At 36.3% G+C, this 19835-nt stretch overlaps 1 protein-coding gene across 6 annotated transcripts in view; it reads left to right on the forward strand.

Annotated features, from left to right (window-relative positions):
* The window catches only part of NFIB (nuclear factor I B), a 231333-nt gene that overhangs the window by 123937 nt on the left and 87561 nt on the right, over positions 1–19835 (forward strand). For all 6 annotated transcript variants that reach the window (XM_081237547.1, XM_081237548.1, XM_081237549.1 and 3 more), the window contains exon 3: positions 10370–10423. In XM_081237547.1, coding sequence (XP_081093673.1) covers positions 10370–10423 — 54 coding nt within the window. The remainder of the gene's footprint in view (positions 1–10369; positions 10424–19835) is intronic.

Consider the following 19835-nt stretch of genomic DNA (forward strand, 5'->3'; position numbering starts at 1 on the left):
TAAGGATATGACTTTTTGGTCATTGACTGAATCAGTTGCTAAATTTATATTTGTAGAGAGTTTACAGGCACTTAAAAATAGACTATATGTAGGTAATAACCAAACAAGTAAAAATTATGATTGGCATTACTGCCAATTTAATTATAATTTCAGAAAGATGAAAAGTATTTTAAGTGATATCAGCCATCAAGGTCTTGTTCACTGTAAAGAGTGGTCCTTTATTCAGCAGATATAAACGCCAGGCAGTGAATAAGGCTAACATGTATCTTGACCCATGAATTTTACACTCCACCAGGAGACCTGTACACTAATACAGAACTTTAATTACCTGCGTTGTTAGTGTTTTCAAGGGGAAGTATACAGTGAAAACGGAGGAGGACTAACTAGGAGGGGTTTTTCTTGGTGGGGGTGGGTGGGTGTGAGTGTGGGAAATTAAACCTTAAAGTATATTAAAACAAATCTTAGCCTTTCCGCACAAATATTTGTGCATATTTTCACTGTTGTATAAAGTTATTTTTTTCCTCTTATTCCTGTTGGAAATGACTAAGGCTAAAAACTCCTACCTTTTCTTATTCGGTTTTAAGTGATTGGTCAAGATACAAACTGATTCAGGCATGAAGTGGTTTGCTTAGGGTCAGAGCACAAGTGTTGGCAGTTACTGAATAGAACCCAGGAGTTCTGACTCTCCAGACAGTTGTGAGAAAACACGTCCTGCTCCCTGAGAAGAAAGATTGCCAACAAAATATTAGAAAGTCTTATGTCTGGTTTTAATCTAGATAAGCAATATTGTATCAAGTTTTGGGGAAATACAAAAACCGACGTAGCACAGAAGGGCCCAGAATGTGCTAGGTGTAGGACTTAGAATAATGCATGAAGACCCCAGGACAAAATAAAGCAGATAAGTAAGTTACTGTGCCAGGCAGTGTAACTAGTGCTGTTCAGGACTTCGGTGGTAAAAGAGCATTTATTTTCCCCTACTTTTCTTTTAAGAGAAAATTTCAGACCAATAGGATCACAAATGTTGCATTTCGTTTATGTTGAAATTTTGCATTGATTTTTCAATTTGCCTCCACAATTATGCTCTTGAGTCTGATGACATTCTGGTTTTCATTTTCAGATTCATATTTCACCGGCATTCTCTTTGCACTACATACCTTGCTATAAAATGCAGGTTTCATGGTTTCCAAGGGAAAAAAAAATTATATTACATAGTATGGCTGCAATCCACAATGTCTCCCAGATGGGAAAGACAGAACATTCATCTCATCTTTTCCTCCTGGATCTGGTGGGGTTTTGGAAAGGACTTCATTGTTTTCATGTGGCAGAGTGCATTGGCAAATTGTTTTCTAAAGTACGCAGTGGCGTGTTCATCTCATATTATAAGATATGGGCAGCATTTAGGAAAGATTATAAATCTTACAACTCTCCTCAGAAACTTAAAATACAGCTGGAAATGTTTTGCTTCCAGCAAACATGCAATCTTCATAAAATTGGAAAAGAAGTGTTTTGAATAAATAATGTTTTGGTTTATTTCTCTCTAGTGCTAGATCTATTTTTTTAGTCAAAATCATGCCATAAAACTCCTCCTTCTTCTACGCTAACACCCTTGCCTCTGTATTTATATTTTGCTGGTGCATCTAAATTTTTTTTCATTTTTAAAGTATGCCAGATTGCTTTGCCTTGTTTTTAAAGATAGAAAACTGGATTTGCTTCCAGGGACTCTTTCCCTAACTAGGCCAGTTTAAAAACTAAACAGGGATTGAGTCAGTTAATTAATTTAAATGAGATTACAAATCAAAAACATATTACGCAATCTTGATTTAATTACCACATTTTATTTACTTAATTGAAAACACACTGTAGAAAGTTTGCAATCTTGACAATGACCAGTATGGTATCTTTACATTCTATAGGCTAACGGCTTCAAAAACAAGAAGTTTAGACGATCCTGGTTGTGACCTTTGGTTTTACTCAATCCCTGGATCAGTAGAGAGTCATTGAACTTAATCTGAGGCCAGAAAGGTCAGATACGATTATCCCTGCTTTCATTTGCGGGGGTTTGGTGCTAGTTAATGAGGCAATACAAACCTCTGGCCAGACATGTTGGCAGGTTTCACACTTTTTGTGCAGGGGTCCTCCCATCTGCATTGGTGAATAGTCCCCCGGCATGAACAGATATGCTCTCAAATGGGTGTGTGATTTTCTTTTTTTCCCTGAAATGTCAGTGCCCTATGGCTTTGGCTAATTCCTTGTGAACAAATTTTGGTCTTGAGCCCAGACAAATCCTTATTTTAACCCTTGCGATATGATGCTTTGAACCTAATGCTCCTGTTAAGCAGAAAAAGGTGGCTCTTTAAAAGAAAGTTTAATAATAGAACTAGTAGAATGTGTAGGGGTAAGAAATAGAGGGTATAGTACCTGTCTACTCTCTTGTTCTGTATTTTTCTTTGGTTAAATAAGTTACTTTATCTTTAAGGAGCCTCAATATAGCAACCTCTTTTAAATCTCTGAGTTTTGCTGTATAGAATATATATTTTAAAATCCATGTTAACCAATAAAAAGGGAGATCTGAAGGTATGGGTCTTCAGATGGAAAATAATATGGATTAAAAAGCATGATTGAAAATATGTAAGAAACCATGTCTCCCAAATATTATTTTGGTTCTGTCAAAAGTATTCAGAGAGGTTTAATGTCTCTTCCTGCTCAGAACCGGGTTTAGGGGAATGGATACAGACTCAGCAAAAATATGTCAAGGACTCCATTAACCAAGTGACAGAGTTAACGCTTCCCATGGATAGCTAGTTACCCAAGTTTTGCAGAGAAGTGGATGCCATATAATGTAATCTATTGAGAAGGGACAGATAGACCGAGGCAGAGAAGAAGAGAATGAGCATTTTCCCGCACACTTACATGCTTATGAGAGATAAGAATGTGCTTAGTTTTCCCAGATTCTTTCTTTCTGTTATTCTCAACCATTTAAGAGCGGAAGAAGGAAGTATTGTAAAACTTTAGTTTTGTGGCATCCCAACTGATGAAACAGTCCTCCATTAAAACTGAAGCTGGGCTTCCCTTGTGGCGCAGTGGTTGAGAGTCCGCCTGCCGATGCAGGGGACGCGGGTTCGTGTCCTGGTCCGGGAAGATCCCACATGCCGCGGAGCGGCTGGGCCCGTGAGCCATGGCCGCTGAGCCTGCGCGTCCGGAGCCTGTGCTCCGCAACGGGAGAGGCCACAACAGTGAGAGGCCCACGTAACGCAAAAAAAAAAAAAAAACTGAAGCTATATAGATTTTTAACGTGCTGGAGAAAAAATACGGCAAATTATGTAATCAGAATTGTGATTACATAAACCTAACTCACTATAACTCCCAGGGAAATCAGTCCTTGTAGAAAGTAAACTGCCAAGAAGGAGGCAAGATTTTGCACAGACGGAGAGGGAGTTTTGTCTGAGAAGAATAGTTTTCTCCTCTCTCCTTGAAAAAGGTGGATGTTTTTGTCTTAACTTTGTGTTTCCCTGTTATAAAGTGCGTGGGTTTGTATCCCTTCCTTCAGGTTTTTGTTTCTTACATTGGCTTTTCTCTTTCTTAAGTGATTCTTTCTGACATACTATATACTTAATTTGTAAAAATATACTATTTTAGTATGTCAGTAGTTAATAATGTTTTGGAGAGAAAGAAGGGGACTATTCTAAGCCTTTAGAAAACTCTCATGGTATCTTTAGTTGACAATGGGCTATTTCTTTACCTGCTTAAAGCCAAGGAATATGACAAAGGGGCCCTTTATCACATGATGACTAATTTTACTTCTAGCAAGAGGCTATCTGTAGGTTAACAGGTTACAGTGTGGGTTTCATTTATTCTTCTGATATCCCTTGATATAAAAGCTATATTGTTATAGAGTCATAGAATTTTAGAGCCAGAAGGGACCTGACAGTTTACCTTGTACAATCCCTTCTTTTCACCAGAATGATTATAAATAAAAATGATGCCTCTCAAATTTTTTTTTTATATAAATAAAAATCATGCCTCTCAAGTCATGGTATCAGAGAAGAAAATGAATTCCTGGAATGTGTAATTTTGGGGTAGAAAGACAGCTTATATATAAGGGTCATCAAAAGCTTCTTGGCCTCTTGCTTGCAAACTAGTGGCCTGCTCCCTGGACCTCCCCCGACAAGCATCTCCTCCCTCTGTAGGAGAGAGCCAAACCTTCATTTCTGACCCAAAATAGTGCCTCTTATCTACCCCCTCCCATTTCCAAATAGTCCTTCAGAAATTAAGGGAAGCAGAACTGAGCCTTACATTAGGCTGGGAGACCCACCCTGGGAATTGTGTCTCTATCCCCTTTCCTTGTCACAAGTTTGTCTACTTTTTTTTTTTTTTGCGGTACGCAGGCCTCAAACTGCTGTGGCCTCTCCTGTTGCGGAGCACAGGCTCCGGACGCTCAGGCCCAGCGGCCATGGCTCACGGGCCCAGCCGCTCTGCGGCATGTGGGATCTTCCCGGACCGGGACACAAACCCATGTCCCCTGCATCAGCAGGCGGACTCTCAACCACTGTGCCACCAGGGAAGCCCAAAGTTTGTCTACTTGATTTTCTTTTCCACTGGATAATTTCTTAAGGATTTATTTATTTATTTAAAATTGAGGTATAGTTGATTTACAGTGTTTCAGGTATACAGCAGAATGATTCAGTTATACATATATATACGTATATATTCTTTTTCAGATTCTTTTACATTATAGGTTATTACAAGATTTTGAATATAGTTCCCTGTGCTATACACTAGGTCCTCATTGGTTATCTATTTTATACATAGTAGTGTGCATCTGTTAATCCCAAACTCCTAATTTCTCTCTCCCCCACCTTTCCCCTTTGGTAACCATAGTTTGTTTTCTATGTCTGTGAGTCTATTTCTGTTTTATAAATAAGTTCATTTGTATCATTTATTTTTAGATGTTTCTGCACAGAGGCAGCATGCCTAGTCTTTCTTCCTTTTTTTCTAGTCTTTCTTCTTTGTGCACTTCCGTAGTTTATAGGCCAATTGTTTTCTATTCATTTGACTTAAACAAGTGTGTCAGGTGCTATACCAAAGATTATGGCCATAAGGCTAAGTAGGGCAGTATCCCTGCCCTCATATAGTTCAGAATCTAAAAGGGATGACCTCAACATGGAGGACTTAAGGGAGAAAAAAGACGGACACTGCGTGCAAAGACTCAGGGGCATCAAATGGAGGTGATACACATGGAACTGAAAGGCTAATGTATGACCCAGGTGTTGGTAGGGGCCAGATCAAAGTGCCTTGAATGACATCCTAAAATTTTGGAGTTTTTTCCTGTATGTATTGGGACTCATGTAAGAGTTTTAGCAGGGAAGAAGCTTAATCAGTTTTAGGTTTTGAAGAAATCGCCTTGTTAGTAAAGAGGAATATGTACTAGCAAGATGTGGGATCTGTTTATTTTTCAAGACCCTGTTCCTTAGGTCACCTCCCTCTGATATCTTTTATGACATGCCCTTGCCCATCCATCATAGGAGGAACTAATTATTTATTCTTGCTATGTACTCATTTATAGCACCTATCACAGTGTAATTTTTTAAATTTGTACATTTCTGTCTGAGCAAGCTCTGAGCTTCTAGATAGCATAGAAAGTATATTCTTTTTAAAACAATATGATAAAGCTCATTATTGTAAATTAAATGGAAATTTAATACACATTTATGGAGAACCTAATATGTTCCAAACATTAGTAACTGGAATACAGAACGTGCTTCATAAATCTTATTCTCATTTAATTGATACTTACATGAATGACCTTCAAAAAACCTTTCATAGTTGTGATGATCCAACCACATCAATTAATTGAGTTCATCCCCCACCACATCCCTCCCCCCGAGAATGTTAGTACTTAATACAAACATTTAACAGGTCAGTATTTATTTATTATCTTACATGTTTAACAAACATTTTATTGGACTTCCATTAGATTATCAGTAGAACATTAGAATTTCCTCGGTTTAGCAATGAAAATCCAAACTAAATTTTTTAGAGTTGGCCTCTTTCTAAAGCATTAATTAGTGTATAGACTTCAATGATAATAATAATTATTTCCAACTTCAGTTAAAAAGAATAGCTAAAGGTTTTTTTTTTAATTTCTGAAGAAGGTCTTGAATATATTGGTAAATGGTGGCAAGGAGGAGGGAGATTAGGGGAATATAAAGTTCCCAGAAATCTTTAATTGAGTGAAAGGTCATTTGGCTTTGCATGATTTTAAGATTGCATCATAACCACTCAAGAGGCAGTGTGTCTGAATGGGTGGCCCATGTAGAGAACACATGTTTTAATAGTTGCCATGTAACTTTGTACAAGCCATTTAGATCACTTAAGTATCTCAGGATCTTCCATAAAATTGTGTCATTAGAGAAACTTGGTTACTCCTTAGGTAAAGTTTAGATATTAGAAGAGCCATGAAAGATTGGCTACTTTTTAAAAAGGAGTGGATGGAAAGATTGAAGGAAAGTTAATAAGGATCATGTAAGGATGAGAACCTTTACTTATTCCTGGAGAATCTTTAACCTGGGGGAGGGAGGAATTGATTGAGTTTAAAAAGCATTAATTTAGAAGTGGTCTCATTAACTATTCTTTTTCCTAGAAGAAATATAATATGTTTCATTCACACTTTTAAAACACAGAGGATGGGAAATATGCAAAGTATTTCAATCCTACTTTCCGTCCAGTCAGGTCAGAAAGAGACAGACAAAGAAATGTAGAAGTTATAGAATGAGATCAAGGAAGAAGAAATAAAATGTGGAGGGAATGACAGAGGACTGGTTTAGGTCTGCTGCCTTCAAGACCCCTTCCCCTCCCTTTTTCTCCACTGCATCAAAATCTTTCTAGCCTCAAGACTGTGTGTGCTGGGCACCTCACAGTCCCATTCTTACAACCCTCCTCCTTCAAAGACTTCAGTCTTCTAGAAGGTAATTTTCATCACTTGGCTGGTATCTCCTGCCTTTTGAGCATGACAGCTCCCTGAGAGCCTCGAAATGGCAGCAATGCCTTCCTCCCTTTTGGGGAGGGTGGAACTAAAGCACTTACAGAGGAATTCAAGAGGGCACACACTTGCCCACCTTCAGTTGATTCACCATGGACAATTTTAGATGCTTACACTGGGATGGACAAATTTAGTCATATCCCTTTTCTCCCTTTCTTCCTGAGAGTTAGTCCGTTAAAAATATTAGTCATTTTTTGAATGTGTCTTTTCTGTTTAATAATAGCTTTCATTTATTGATGTGTAAGATGTGTCTGACCAGTACTTGATGTTTTATATAGTAAAATCTTTGCAATGATTCTGTAAGGTAGGTAGTATTACAGTTAAAGATCAAGACTCCAAGGCTCTAAGAGTTAAGTAATTTTGTATAAGGTCACATTACTAGTGAGAGACAGAGCCGGGATTCGCTGTAACGTATGAGGTACACACACACACACACACACACACACACACACACACACACACACACACACACACACACACGACTTGAGCAAATGATGGAAGCAGTTAAAGAAAACCTTTGGGTATAGAGTAATTTGACCTAGGTGGTGAATTGGAAGGGTTTTAGATGTGGTCTAAGTAATTCTTTCTCTGAAGTTCACCACAATAACAGTTCATTCTTGGTTTCTCTGCCAACTGTGACTCCCTGGTTACTTCCTTTTCCAGCAGTTGGAATTAAGTGACCGATATAAGGTGACATAAGAGTTAAAAGTAGATTAGAGTGTTAGAATTTACAGTTGGAAAAGTAAGTGTGCTTTTGCTCGTTCCTTGAGGGGGCCTCTTCTGTGTTTTGGGGATCCAGTTTATGCTGTTTTACTGCATAAGAGGGCACAGACGTTGGACTATGAGGGGAAATCTGTCATGTGTGCCAGTAAATGCCGGATTATTTTAGAAAGTGGAATTATTATTATTAAAAGCAAGTGTATGCCTCAAGTTTAGGGTCTCCTTTAGCTTTCCCTCACATGTTTGTGGGTTATTTTTCAGAAATTACATTTTTTTTTTCATTTGAAGAAGTTGGTCTGCAGTTGTTGGGAATAGGGGAAAAGGGTAATTTGAAGCAGAAAAAAAATAGGGTTTTCCAAATGGGATGTTGTGGTAATGGGGTGTCATTGTTCTAAATGAATACTTTCTCAGGAATGGAAGAGACATTTTTCTTTACTGGATCCAAATTTCAGCCACAAGATGTTGGGAAAGAATTTTGTGGTTCTGTTTTGAAGTTGATTTAACTAAAAATACTAAGGCTCACCTAGAGTGTACAGCTCCTACTCCCTGATGGCAACTCTAATTTACCTCATGTTGTGTCATCGTGAAGGTGTCATTAGCCACCATGCGGGATCAATATCTAGACCTCCATAAATGTGAAGTAGCTTTACAGGGAAAAGTAAAATATGGGGAGGCTCTGGTCAGTGGGTACATACTGCATAAATAGGAACTTCTCACAGTGTTAGAGTCACTTGAGAGATTAAGCTGGAATGTCATGTCAATTGTGGGGGACATTTGTCAGAGGAACTCACGGCAAAAACAGCTGAGGCTATAGCAAAATCATATAATTTTTCTCTTTTTATGTAACTGTCATACTCCATGCCTGGAAAGTAGCCAGTATTGGGCCATCTTTTATGGGAATAAAGCAAGAGAAAGATTGATCTCCTAAGTTATGTCACTGAGTCTTGCCTCAATTCCAGAAAAACTAATACAATTCATGGGAGATGAGACAAACCTTTTGGAGAGTACCTAACTCTCTTCGACTATCTGCAGAAGACTCTAGCCAGAACTCAGATTGCAGGAGTAGTCCTGACTGGTTTCTTTTCCATTTGGGGAAATAAGAAATAAATTGGAGGATAATGTGGGAATCATTAAATATATTTACTGAGATTTTATAAAAATTGTTCTAGGGCAAAAAAAAAAAAAGGAAAGAAAAGAAAAAGAAAAAAGACAAGGAAATGGTATGAAGGGGCACAGTTCTGATCTCAGTATTAAATCTAGTTAGCAGGCATGAGGCAAAGGGCAGAAATAAATAACCAAGTTTTATACAGAAAGAAGTTAACAGAATGTCCTTGCAGTTAATAGTAGAAGCAGCAATTGCAGTATGTTAATAACTTCAGTGGAAGAGCAGAATAACCCTGCTGAAAAAAACCAGCATAAGATTTTTCTGCTTAAATAAGACTGGATCCCTGTCTTGGGTATAATGGCCAGGTTTCAGGAAAGAGACTTGTCTGTGGCCGCCTATGAAATTTTGTTGAAATTCACTATCAAGTTCAAAATTGCCTTTTCTAGGCAAGCAAAGAAAGCTGCTGAATCTGAGCCATCCAGCCCAGTGCATTCACAGCCGTGAACAGCACACTGAGGAAAACACAAAAGAAGTAGACAGAATCTCTGCCTCTGCTTAGGAGCATGCAGTTCAGTTGGGGAGACAAAACTTAAATACTAGAACCAATAAAAGAAGATTACAAAGCAACTTGCAAGTAAGTGTATAATAATATGGCGCAAATGACACAGATAAATGCAGAAGGGACATGGAGGAAAGGGGAGTGAGCAAAACACAACAGTGTCAGGTTAGTTAGAAAAGGCATTTTAACAGTACTGTAGCTTCCATGTCCCTTTCTGTAGCATCGATGAAGAACAATGGGGGATAGGAAATTCAGATGTTCTGCATTGATCTCTTCCTCCTTATCTGCCAAGTCTGTCCGTCTATCACAGATGGAAATTAAATTGATCCAACAATTTGCTCTCCACAAAGCCGTGTTGGTTTCTACCTAGTAATTTATGCCTTTCTTGGTGTTTGCAAATCGATTGCTATCATGGGATGCAGTCAAATCTGGGCCTGGATCCAGTAGGTTGGGGAATTATTGGAGTGGATATGTGTGTATGCGATTGAAATCCTGGAAAAACGGACTCTAGTTTCTATGTATTTTTACTCATTGAATAAAAACATTTTCAGGTTTTTTAAAAAAGCATGTTTAATTACACTCAGGTTGCATTTTTAGGGAATGTATCTGCTTTATTTGCTACTGCTCCTGACAGGCCCAACCTTCAAACCACTTTCAGTGGCTTCGTCGCCAGACCTTTTGTTTTAAAAAAGCCTTACCCTACCCCACAAATATTAGAGATCGCTACTTTTTTCCTCTTGAAAAAAAAAATATATATATATATATAGATGTTCTTCTAGTTTAATAAATAAAACATTGCTCCTGAAAGGCTTAGGAAAGTATACTTTATTCAAACACTCGACTTCATTGTTCTACGTTAAAAAAATTTTTTTTAAGTCCTTCTGAGGATTGTGAAATTCTTTCAAAACAAATTAAAAAGAAAACATTTTCTGTGATTTCTTTACAGATTCTGGACAATCAGGAAGTCCAAGCCACAATGATCCTGCCAAGAATCCTCCAGGTAAATATGTGTTCCAGGACGTTTGCAATCTGACATTGTTGGAGAACAAAGGTACCACTGTATAGATAAACACCCCGTAATTGGTCAGCTGCCTATTTTGTTCTGGCAGGCAGGTATGATCAGGACAAGATGTGATTCTTTTTAGGCCCTTCACAGTGGCACATACTTCCACATTGGCGTCATCAGTATGTACCTAATCACTAATGTTTTACTTTTTGTTGGTGTTTCTTTGAAAATGAATATGCATGTATTTTATAGTTGTATATCTTTCAGGTGCTAAAAGTCACTGTTGTTTGAAAAGCCAAAAAACCTAATCTTTCTTTTAAAATGCACAAGAAAAAGTATAATTTTTCATGCTCTTATTATAGTTTATCAAATCTCATTACTTTAAAAAGTAGGTTGTGGTGGTAGTGGTTATGTCTTCATGCAGGATTTTTACAAATGAGTTTTTATTCCATAATGTTTTTAATGGGATTCCCAGAATCAGGAAATAATGAAAGTAAGACTTTTCCTGTAGTGTAATGTATGTCGAATACTCTCTTTATTTTCAGAAGTTGTTCCAGATCTGAAAATGGCTTTTATAAGAAACCATACTGTCTTCATGGTTTTGTTTTTCCTAAAGCTGAAGATATAGAATTTTGACGTTGACTTAGGAGTAGTATCTTTTCTCATGAGATAAAAACTAGTGCAAAGAAGAATTTCTAATATTTTAATCTCATAAAAATTTTAATTATATCTGTGACTTTAGTAAAAGAATGCCATAAGAATAACCTAACAAAAACAAAACAAACAGGTAAAAAAATTCAAACTAACCACATATAACCTCCACCTCCAAAATGATCTCATTTGGCTTTTCATTGAAAATAGACCCCCAAATTTATAAAAGGTAATGATAAAAGTTTCCACAGGTAGACTTAGTTTTAGGTCCTTAATTGCTTGATCTTCCTGTCATAATACTTTGCTAATGTGAGGCTGAAGAACCCTCAAAACTACAAGAAAATATGACAGAGCATTCTTGCTTTAAAATGATATTAGAAAGATATAACAAGTAAATATGTAAGTAAAAATGCAAAGTCAAAACAGAATATATTTTTTTCTTTCTGAGTCTTGCCTATATTTTGTTCTCAATTTTTATCTTCGAAAAAATTTTTCCAACTGCATATTAACTTATTCTGTATTGTACAAAATCAGATGGTATGACAAAAGTAGTATATCCTTCAAAGATAAAAACAATTCTAATTAAGTATAGACATAAAATGTTTACTAAATTGATTTTTCTTTACTTTCATAAAAATCATTTAATATGACTACAAATTGGTAGCAAAACATTGAAAAAACTGAAAAATTTTAAATGTAACTTCCAGTTAAATTGATTATTTTATTTTTTGTGTGGATGGGGCCAAGAAAGTGAGCTATTTAGAATATAATAAAATTTGTCAGAAATTTTCTGAAGTTGAGAAAATTTATTAGCTTGTAATGTCTTCAACTTTACTAAAATTTCTTCTTTTTAATTATTAACGTTTTCTCTGTGTAGCATGATAACCAAAAGTGAATTGTATCCAAACATTTTTTAAAAGCTTCTTCACTCATTTTACAAAGAACTGGCAGGGAGGGGGACCTTTACTAGAAAAAGAGTTGATAAGCATTGTTAAGTCAGACTAAACAAAGGATATGCTCTTTGCATTTGAATGACAGCTTGGTTTGAAATTAATAAAGCTGTTATTGTTTGAAATGCATTTCTGAACATGTACAGAAAGAACCATACTCACTTAAAATGTTCTCTACTTGAGCTGAATGAATAATCTCTGAATAGTTATATAATGACAGAATATGATTTTTCAATATTTGTTGAGAAGCTTGGTTAAATTTTCTTTACTACATTCAGTGTAGCACCTATTAATTTATCTGTTTACATATAATATGGCTAGCAGAAACAATCAAGATAAAGCATCTCTATTTTTTTCCCTTTTAAATTTTCCTTGGAAATCAAACTTTTTGTGAACTATGTCTGAAAACTGGAACGTTGTAGGTAAATGTATATATGATTAGTTGAATATTATGTATATGTAAATTGTACATTGGTTACCAGTTTTTCAGAGATAGAATATAATAAAACATAAAATATCAAAATTAAGTCAATAAAATTAGAATTTTCTTTGATGATTCAGAAGCATTCCATCGTTTTAACATGCTTTGTGTATCATTATATTATGGACTTAACCTTAGATATTATGAAGGAATTCTGTTTGATGGAAGTAAGAGTTTGTTCTGTAATACCTTGACATAAATCAAACCACTAGAAATATTGAATAGTATCTAACTGGAAATGTGAAAAATCATAACTTATTAAGGTTTTTGTTTTGCAGTCAATTGGGGTAAATTATACTTATTATTAAAAGCTCTTTTCATAAGTATAAGCATGTTTGATATTTTTAGAGCATAATTTATCTCTTGGAGCCTCTTTTCATCTCTGTTTTCTGGCTTTGGCTGAAATGTGAAATCTCTGAAGTTTAAATTTATTGTATCGAGAAGGCATGATACATTTACGGGCAAATTCAATCTACTACCATGAGCAATGAAACAGTCGAATCACTTTGCTGTTTGTATTGTTATAACAAAGAGAAAGTAAACTTCTGAAAAAGATTGCCTTGAGTTCCAGCTCTTTCTTGTCACTGGTAGTTTCCCACTGGGAGATGTGCAACCCTTGGACATTGCCACCATCTCCTTCTGTGTTTATTTCATAACAGCTTGGGAAGAGATGGCAAAAATTCAAGCCCTTTTGGAGGTAAAGGCCCTTTGAAATCTGTTTACCACTGTTGACATGAAGGTGGGATCACATCCCGTCATTCTATAAGTACAGATGCATGGGTCTCCCACAAACTGGGCATCCCTCTGGCTTGGGTTTTCTCCAGCATCAGACATGACTATCTGATTCAGAAGAACTTCTGAAGGGTGACCTTTAGGCTCTTCAGACTGTAGTATGGAGTCTACAGATAGGCCTTTAGTTTTTAATTTGTGTTTCCTGATTGGGATTTGTACTTAGTTTAGCAAGCTAATCACATGCATTTGAACAAAAGAGACACATTTTTGGGGAGGAAGAATATTTGCTACTTATTTTTAAAAGCGCTTAAGTAGGTTTTTTTTTTACTATTTTAAAAGCACTTAAATAGTCTTTGCAGTATTTCCTTATACTATTTCGTGATTTAATTTTTTGTATTTATTCTTTGTTACATAGTGGGGATGGGCACCATACTCTTTTCTGGGCTAAGGTGCCCAAAAAGTCTGACTTTGTCCAAGGACATGACATTGTTATTTTGGTCAAGAAGCAGTAGGCTACTTCATTTTTTGTATGATGCACATTTCTCTTATTTATGTTGGGGTCAAAAGTTATATGTTTATATCTAGATACTTCTTTCTGAACAGTAAATTAATCCCTTCTAAGCAGTAGAGCTGCAAGAGTCCTCTTTCAACTATAGCATACAACTGTTGTGGACCAAAGGAGAGCAAACCATTAATTTAAGAACTTAGACACAGACCTAATTTTATTTACAACGATTAAAACCTCTACTTTCGCTTTTAGAAGATGTGTGTGATTGGATTATAATCTTTTGAAATGAACTTTGACTTGCTATATTATTTTGTGTCTCTACATTCCTTCTGCTATAAACTTTTAGACTTCCCAATCTTAATCAGTTGCCTAATGCTGGAGTGGTTGATATCCAAGGAAAACAAGGCAATCTAGAAGTTGGATTTTGCCTCTAAGTCAGCTAGAAGTGGATGCCTCATCTTGGAGTTCAGGAAGACTGTAGGGTTGTGGGGAGCTCTCTCTTGGCTGGAAATATAACAAAGAAACATTGAATCTTAGGACACTTTTTGCAAATTCTGTGATGAAAACTTCTGAAGCATTCCAAGTATCATTAACTAGAGCTTTCTGACCTAGAATGACATGGACTTATCCTACTTTTCTTTTTTGCAAAATTTGTAGGATGCTTGTGCTGTTTTGTGGGGCAGCTTTTGTGTGTAGTTGGGCAAAATCTCCGGGAACCATTAAGATCATATATTGGGTAAATGTCAAATAAGCCACCTTATATCCTACCTGGAACAAAAATGGAATTACATAAATAATTGAATAAGTTAAATAAGGTGTATCAACTATAGCAATATGCTCATCTTGCATTTAAGATATTATTTTAATTTATATTTATATATATTCCATATATAAGAGAGATCATACAATATTTGCCTTTCTCTAACTTATTTCACTTTAGTATAATGCCCTCAAGGTCCATCCATGTTGTCACAAATGGCAAGATTTTGTTCTTTTTTTTTTTTTTTTTTTTTGCGGTATGCGGGCCTCTCACTGCTGTGGCCTCTCCTGTTGCGGAGCACAGGCTCCGGACGCGCAGGCTCAGCGGCCATGGCTCACGGGCCCAGCCTCTCCGCGGCATGTGGGATCTTCCCGGACCGGGGCACGAACCCGTGTCCCCTGCATCGGCAGGCGGACTCTCAACCACTGCGCCACCAGGGAAGCCCAAGATTTTGTTCTTTTTTGTGGCTGAATAATATTCCATTGTATGTATGTACCACATACATACCACAATTCCTTTATCCATTTACCCATCAATGAACACTTAGGTTGTTTCCATGTCTTGGCTATTGTAAATAATGCTGTAAAGAACATGGGGGTGCATATATCTTTTCGAATTTGTGTTTTCATTTTCTTTGGATAAATACTCAGACATGGAATCTGTGGATCATATGCTAGTTCTATTTTTAATTTTTTGAGTAACATCCATTCTCTTTTCCATAGTGGCTGTAGCAATTTACATTCCCACCAACAGAGCACAAGGGTTTCCTTTTCTCCGTATCCTCTCCAACATTTGTTATTTCTAGTCTTTTTGATAATAGCCATTCTAACAAGTGTGAAGTGATAGCTCACTGTGGTTTCAATTTGCATTTCCCTGGTGAGTAATGATGTAGAGCATATTTTTATATACCTGCATTGGCCATCTGTATGTCTTCTTTGGAAAACATCTATTCAGATCTGCCCATTTTTAAAATCAGATTGCTTGACTTTTTGCTATTGAGTTGTATGAGTTCTTTATGTATTTTTGATATTAGCTCCTTATCTGATATATGATTTACAAATATTTTCTCCCATTCAGTAAGTTGCCTTTTCATTCTGTTGATAGTTTCCTTTGTTATGCAGAGCTTTTTAGTTTGATGTAGTCCCACTTGTTTATTTTTCTTTTGTTGTTGTTGCTTTTGGTGTCAGATTTTAAAAAATCATTACCAAGGTCTATGTCAAGGAGCTTACTAGGTTTCTTCTAGAAGGTTTATGGTTTCAGATTTTACATTCAAGTCTTTAATCCATTTGGAGTTAATTTTTGAGTACAATAAGATAGTGGTCCAGTTTCAGTTTTTTGCATCTGGCTGCTCTCCAATTTTTCCAACACCATTTATTGAAGAGACTGTCCTTTTCCCATTGTATATTCTTGGCTCCTTTGTTAAAAACTAATTGACCATATATGTGTGGGTTTATTTCTGGGCTCTCTATTCTGTTCCATTGATCTGTATGTCTGTGTTATGCTAATACCACACTCTTTTAATTACTATAGCTTTGTAATATAGTTTGAAATCAGGAAGAGATGCCTCCTGCTTTGTTCTTCTTTCTCAAGACTGCTTTGGCTATTAGGGATCTCTTTTTGTTCCATATAAATTTTATAACTTCTATTTCTGTGGAAAATGCCATTGGAGTTTTGATAAGGATTGCATTGAATCTGTATATTGCTTTGGGTGGTATGGACATTTTAACAATATTAATTATCATAATCCATGAACATAGAATATCTTGCCATTAATTTGTGTCTTCTTCAATTTCTTTCATTAATGTCTTGTAGTTTTCAATATACAGTTCTTTCAACTCCTTAGTTAAATTTATTCCTAGGTATTTTATTCTTTTTGATGTAATTATAAATGTGATTGTTTTCTTATTTCTTAATTTATTTATCTTTTAGGTCATTATTAATGTATGGAAATGCAACAGAGTTTTGAGTATTGATTTTATGTCCTGTAACTTATTAGTTCTAACAGTTTTCTGATGGAGTTTTAGGGTTTTCTATATAAAATATCATGTTATCCACAAATAGTGCCAGTTTTGCTTCTTCCTTTACAGTTTGGATGCCTTTTATTTCTTTTTTTTTTCTTCTTTTCCTAATTGCTCTGGCTAGGACTTCCAATACTATGCTGAATGAAACTGGAGAGAGTGGGAATCCTTGTCTAGTTCATGATCTTGGAGGAAAAGATTTCAGCTTTTCCATTGAGTGTGATGTTAGCTGTGGGATTGCATATATGGTCTTTATTATGTTGAGGTACATTTTCTCTGTACCCACTTTGCTGAGAGTTTTCATCATGAATGGATGTTGAAGTTTGTCAATTTTTTTTTGCATCTATTGAGATGATCAAATAATTTTTATGCTTCATTCTTTAATGTGGTATATCATTTGTGGTTATTGAACCATCCTTGCACCACTGGAATAAATCCTACTTGATCATGATATATGATCCTCTTAATGTATTGTTGAATTTGCTTTGCTGATATTTTGTTGAGGATTTTTGCATCTATGTACATGAGGGATATTGGCCCATAATTTTTGTTGTTATTGCTGTTCCTGTGACATCCTTATCTGATTTTGGTACCAAGGTAATGCTAACCTCATAACATGACTTTGGACATGCTTTTGATATTTTTAGAAGAGTTTGAGAAGGATTGTATTGATTCTTCTTTGAATGTTTGGTAGCTTAACTGCATTCAGGTAGGAATGCTGATCATGATAGATTTGATTTTCTACAGATTCTATTCTGGTGTCTTGTTTGGGTACTACCAAAGAAAGTCATTCATCATTTGGGGTTGCACTTGAAATCTACACCTGTGAAGTTTCCTGCTGTTCATCTAGATCTGCACATGGGGGATGCTGGGCTGTACCTTGGGTGATCCATCACCTTGCACCTAAAAGCTGGGCTGATTGTCCCAATGTTGTGTGGATTTGCAAGAAGAGCTGACAGTCTTTCCTGTCCCTATTTTCCAATCTAGGTTCTTGTAGGCATCTCCTGACAAAGGTACTTAATGATGCTCTGTTAGAAATTTCTTTTTTTTTAATTAATTAATTAATTAATTAATTTTTGGCTGCATTGGGTCTTCATTGCTGCACGTGGGCTTCTCATTGCGGTGGCTTCTCTTGTTGCAGAGCACGGGCTTTAGGCGTGTGGGCTTCAGTAGTTGTGGCTCGCGGGCTGAAGAGTGCAGGCTCAGTAGTTGTGGCACACGGACTTCGTTGCTCTGTGGCATGTAGGATCCTCCTGCACCAGGGCTTGAACCCGTGTCTCCTGCATTGGCAGGCAGATTCTTAACCACTGCGTCACCAGGGAAGCTCTGTTAGAAATTTCTAAACAATGAAATATATGTCCAAAAAAATTTCACTGGTGAAGCGGTCTGGTCCTGGACTTTTGTTTCTTTGGGAGGTTTTGGATTACTGATTAAATATCCTTACTAGTAATTGGTCTGTTCAGAATTTCTATTTCACCACAATTCACTCTTGGTAGGTTGTATGTTTCTAGGAATTTGTCCATTTCTTCTAGGTTGTTCAATTTGCTAGTGTATAATTGTTCATTGTAATCTCTTGTGATACTTTGTGTGGTATCAGGTGTAATGTCTCCTCTTCCATTTCTGATTTTATTTATTTAAGGCATCTGTCTTTTTTTCTTGGTGAGTCTAAATAAAAGTTTATCAATTTTGTTTATCTTTTCAGAGAACCAGCTCTTAATTTTATTGATCTTTTCTATTATCATTTTGGTCTCTATTTCATTTATTTCTGCCCTAATCTTTGTTTTTTCTTCCTTCTACTAACTTTGGGCTTTGGTTGTTGTTTTTTCTAGTTCCTTGAGTATATATTTAGGTTATTTATTTTAGATTTTTCTTATTTCTTGAGGTAGACTTTTGTCACAATAACTTTCCTCTTAGAACTGCTTTTGCTGCATCCCATAAGGTTTGGTGTGTTCCATTTCCATTTTCATTTGTATCAAGATATTTTTTTTTTTTTTTTTTGCGGTACGCGGGCCTCTCATTGCTGTGGCCTCTCCTGTTGCGGAGCACAGGCTCCGGACGCGCAGGCTCAGCGGCCATGGCCCACGGGCCCAGCCGCTCCGCGGCATGTGGGATCTTCCCGGACCGGGGCACGAACCCGTGTCCCCTGCATCGGCAGGTGGACTCTCAACCACTGCGCCACCAGGGAAGCCTCAAGATATTTTTTTATTTCTCTTTTGATTTCTCCTTTGACCCATAATAGTATCTATTAACTATAATAATATGCTGGTCTTGCATTTAAGAAAATTTTTAAATCAAACAAATTTTGAGGTTGATTTCTCCACTACTCTACTTTATAGATACTGAGATTGAAGCTACCAAAGGGTTGTCGTGAAACTAATGAAAACCAACCAAATAATTATCAAGGAAACTAGCATCTGCAGTTGTAGTTATCATCTGCAGGGATCACTAGGGCCTACGTTTGTTTGACTTTTCACTTTGTTTTTGTCAAAATTTAGCATTTGGGACAAACAGTACTCTCTAATAGTTACAGAAATAATACAACATTTTCCTTTGCTATTTGCGTATGAAGGCAGATATATTTGCATAGGCCCTGCATAACCTCATAGAGCACGTTTTATCTTAGAATATAGTGTTCAAGGTCAAAGAAAGGGGAAAATTCACTCTGACTTTTTTTTTTTATAACAGTCCATTCACTCCTCAGTTAATAAGTTCATGCCCACTCATTCTCATATCCTTATTTATCATATCCACCAGAACCAACTTTTTTTATGGGGGGTAATGCACTATTTCATGATACTTGATTCTAAACTTCGGCTCTTTAAAATATGCAACAGACTATAAACAGGCTTTCTATTCATAAAAGTATAAATAGAAATACAGTAAAAGACAGGTTAACTGTGGTAAGTCCTGACATCATACTGTGTTGGCCCAAAAGTTCATTTGGGTTTTTCATAAGATGTTATGGAAAAAGCCAAACAAACTTTTGGGCCAACACAATAGGTAAAGCTTTTAAGTAATTTGAGAATGAAGTCCATGTGAGTCAGTACAAAAATCAAAGGATTTTTTTTTTCCTAATAGATTTTGTTTCAGAGACATTTTTCTTCTTTATCCTCTAACTTTTTTGAAGACATCACATTAGTAAAGCTCTTAAATGTTCAAATTTAGGATGGAACTCAGAGTAAAGGAGGAGAGGATAGGTAATGAGTTTTGTTAGCAGATTAATCTTAAAAGGTCCAGAAGGCAATAGTCCTCAGCTACTTATTTTTGCAGGTTGCATTATGGGTGCTCATGTATAACTCACTCCTC

This window comes from Mesoplodon bidens, assembly GCF_964165515.1.
Source record: "Mesoplodon bidens genome assembly, chromosome: 6".
Taxonomy (NCBI): domain Eukaryota; kingdom Metazoa; phylum Chordata; class Mammalia; order Artiodactyla; family Ziphiidae; genus Mesoplodon; species Mesoplodon bidens.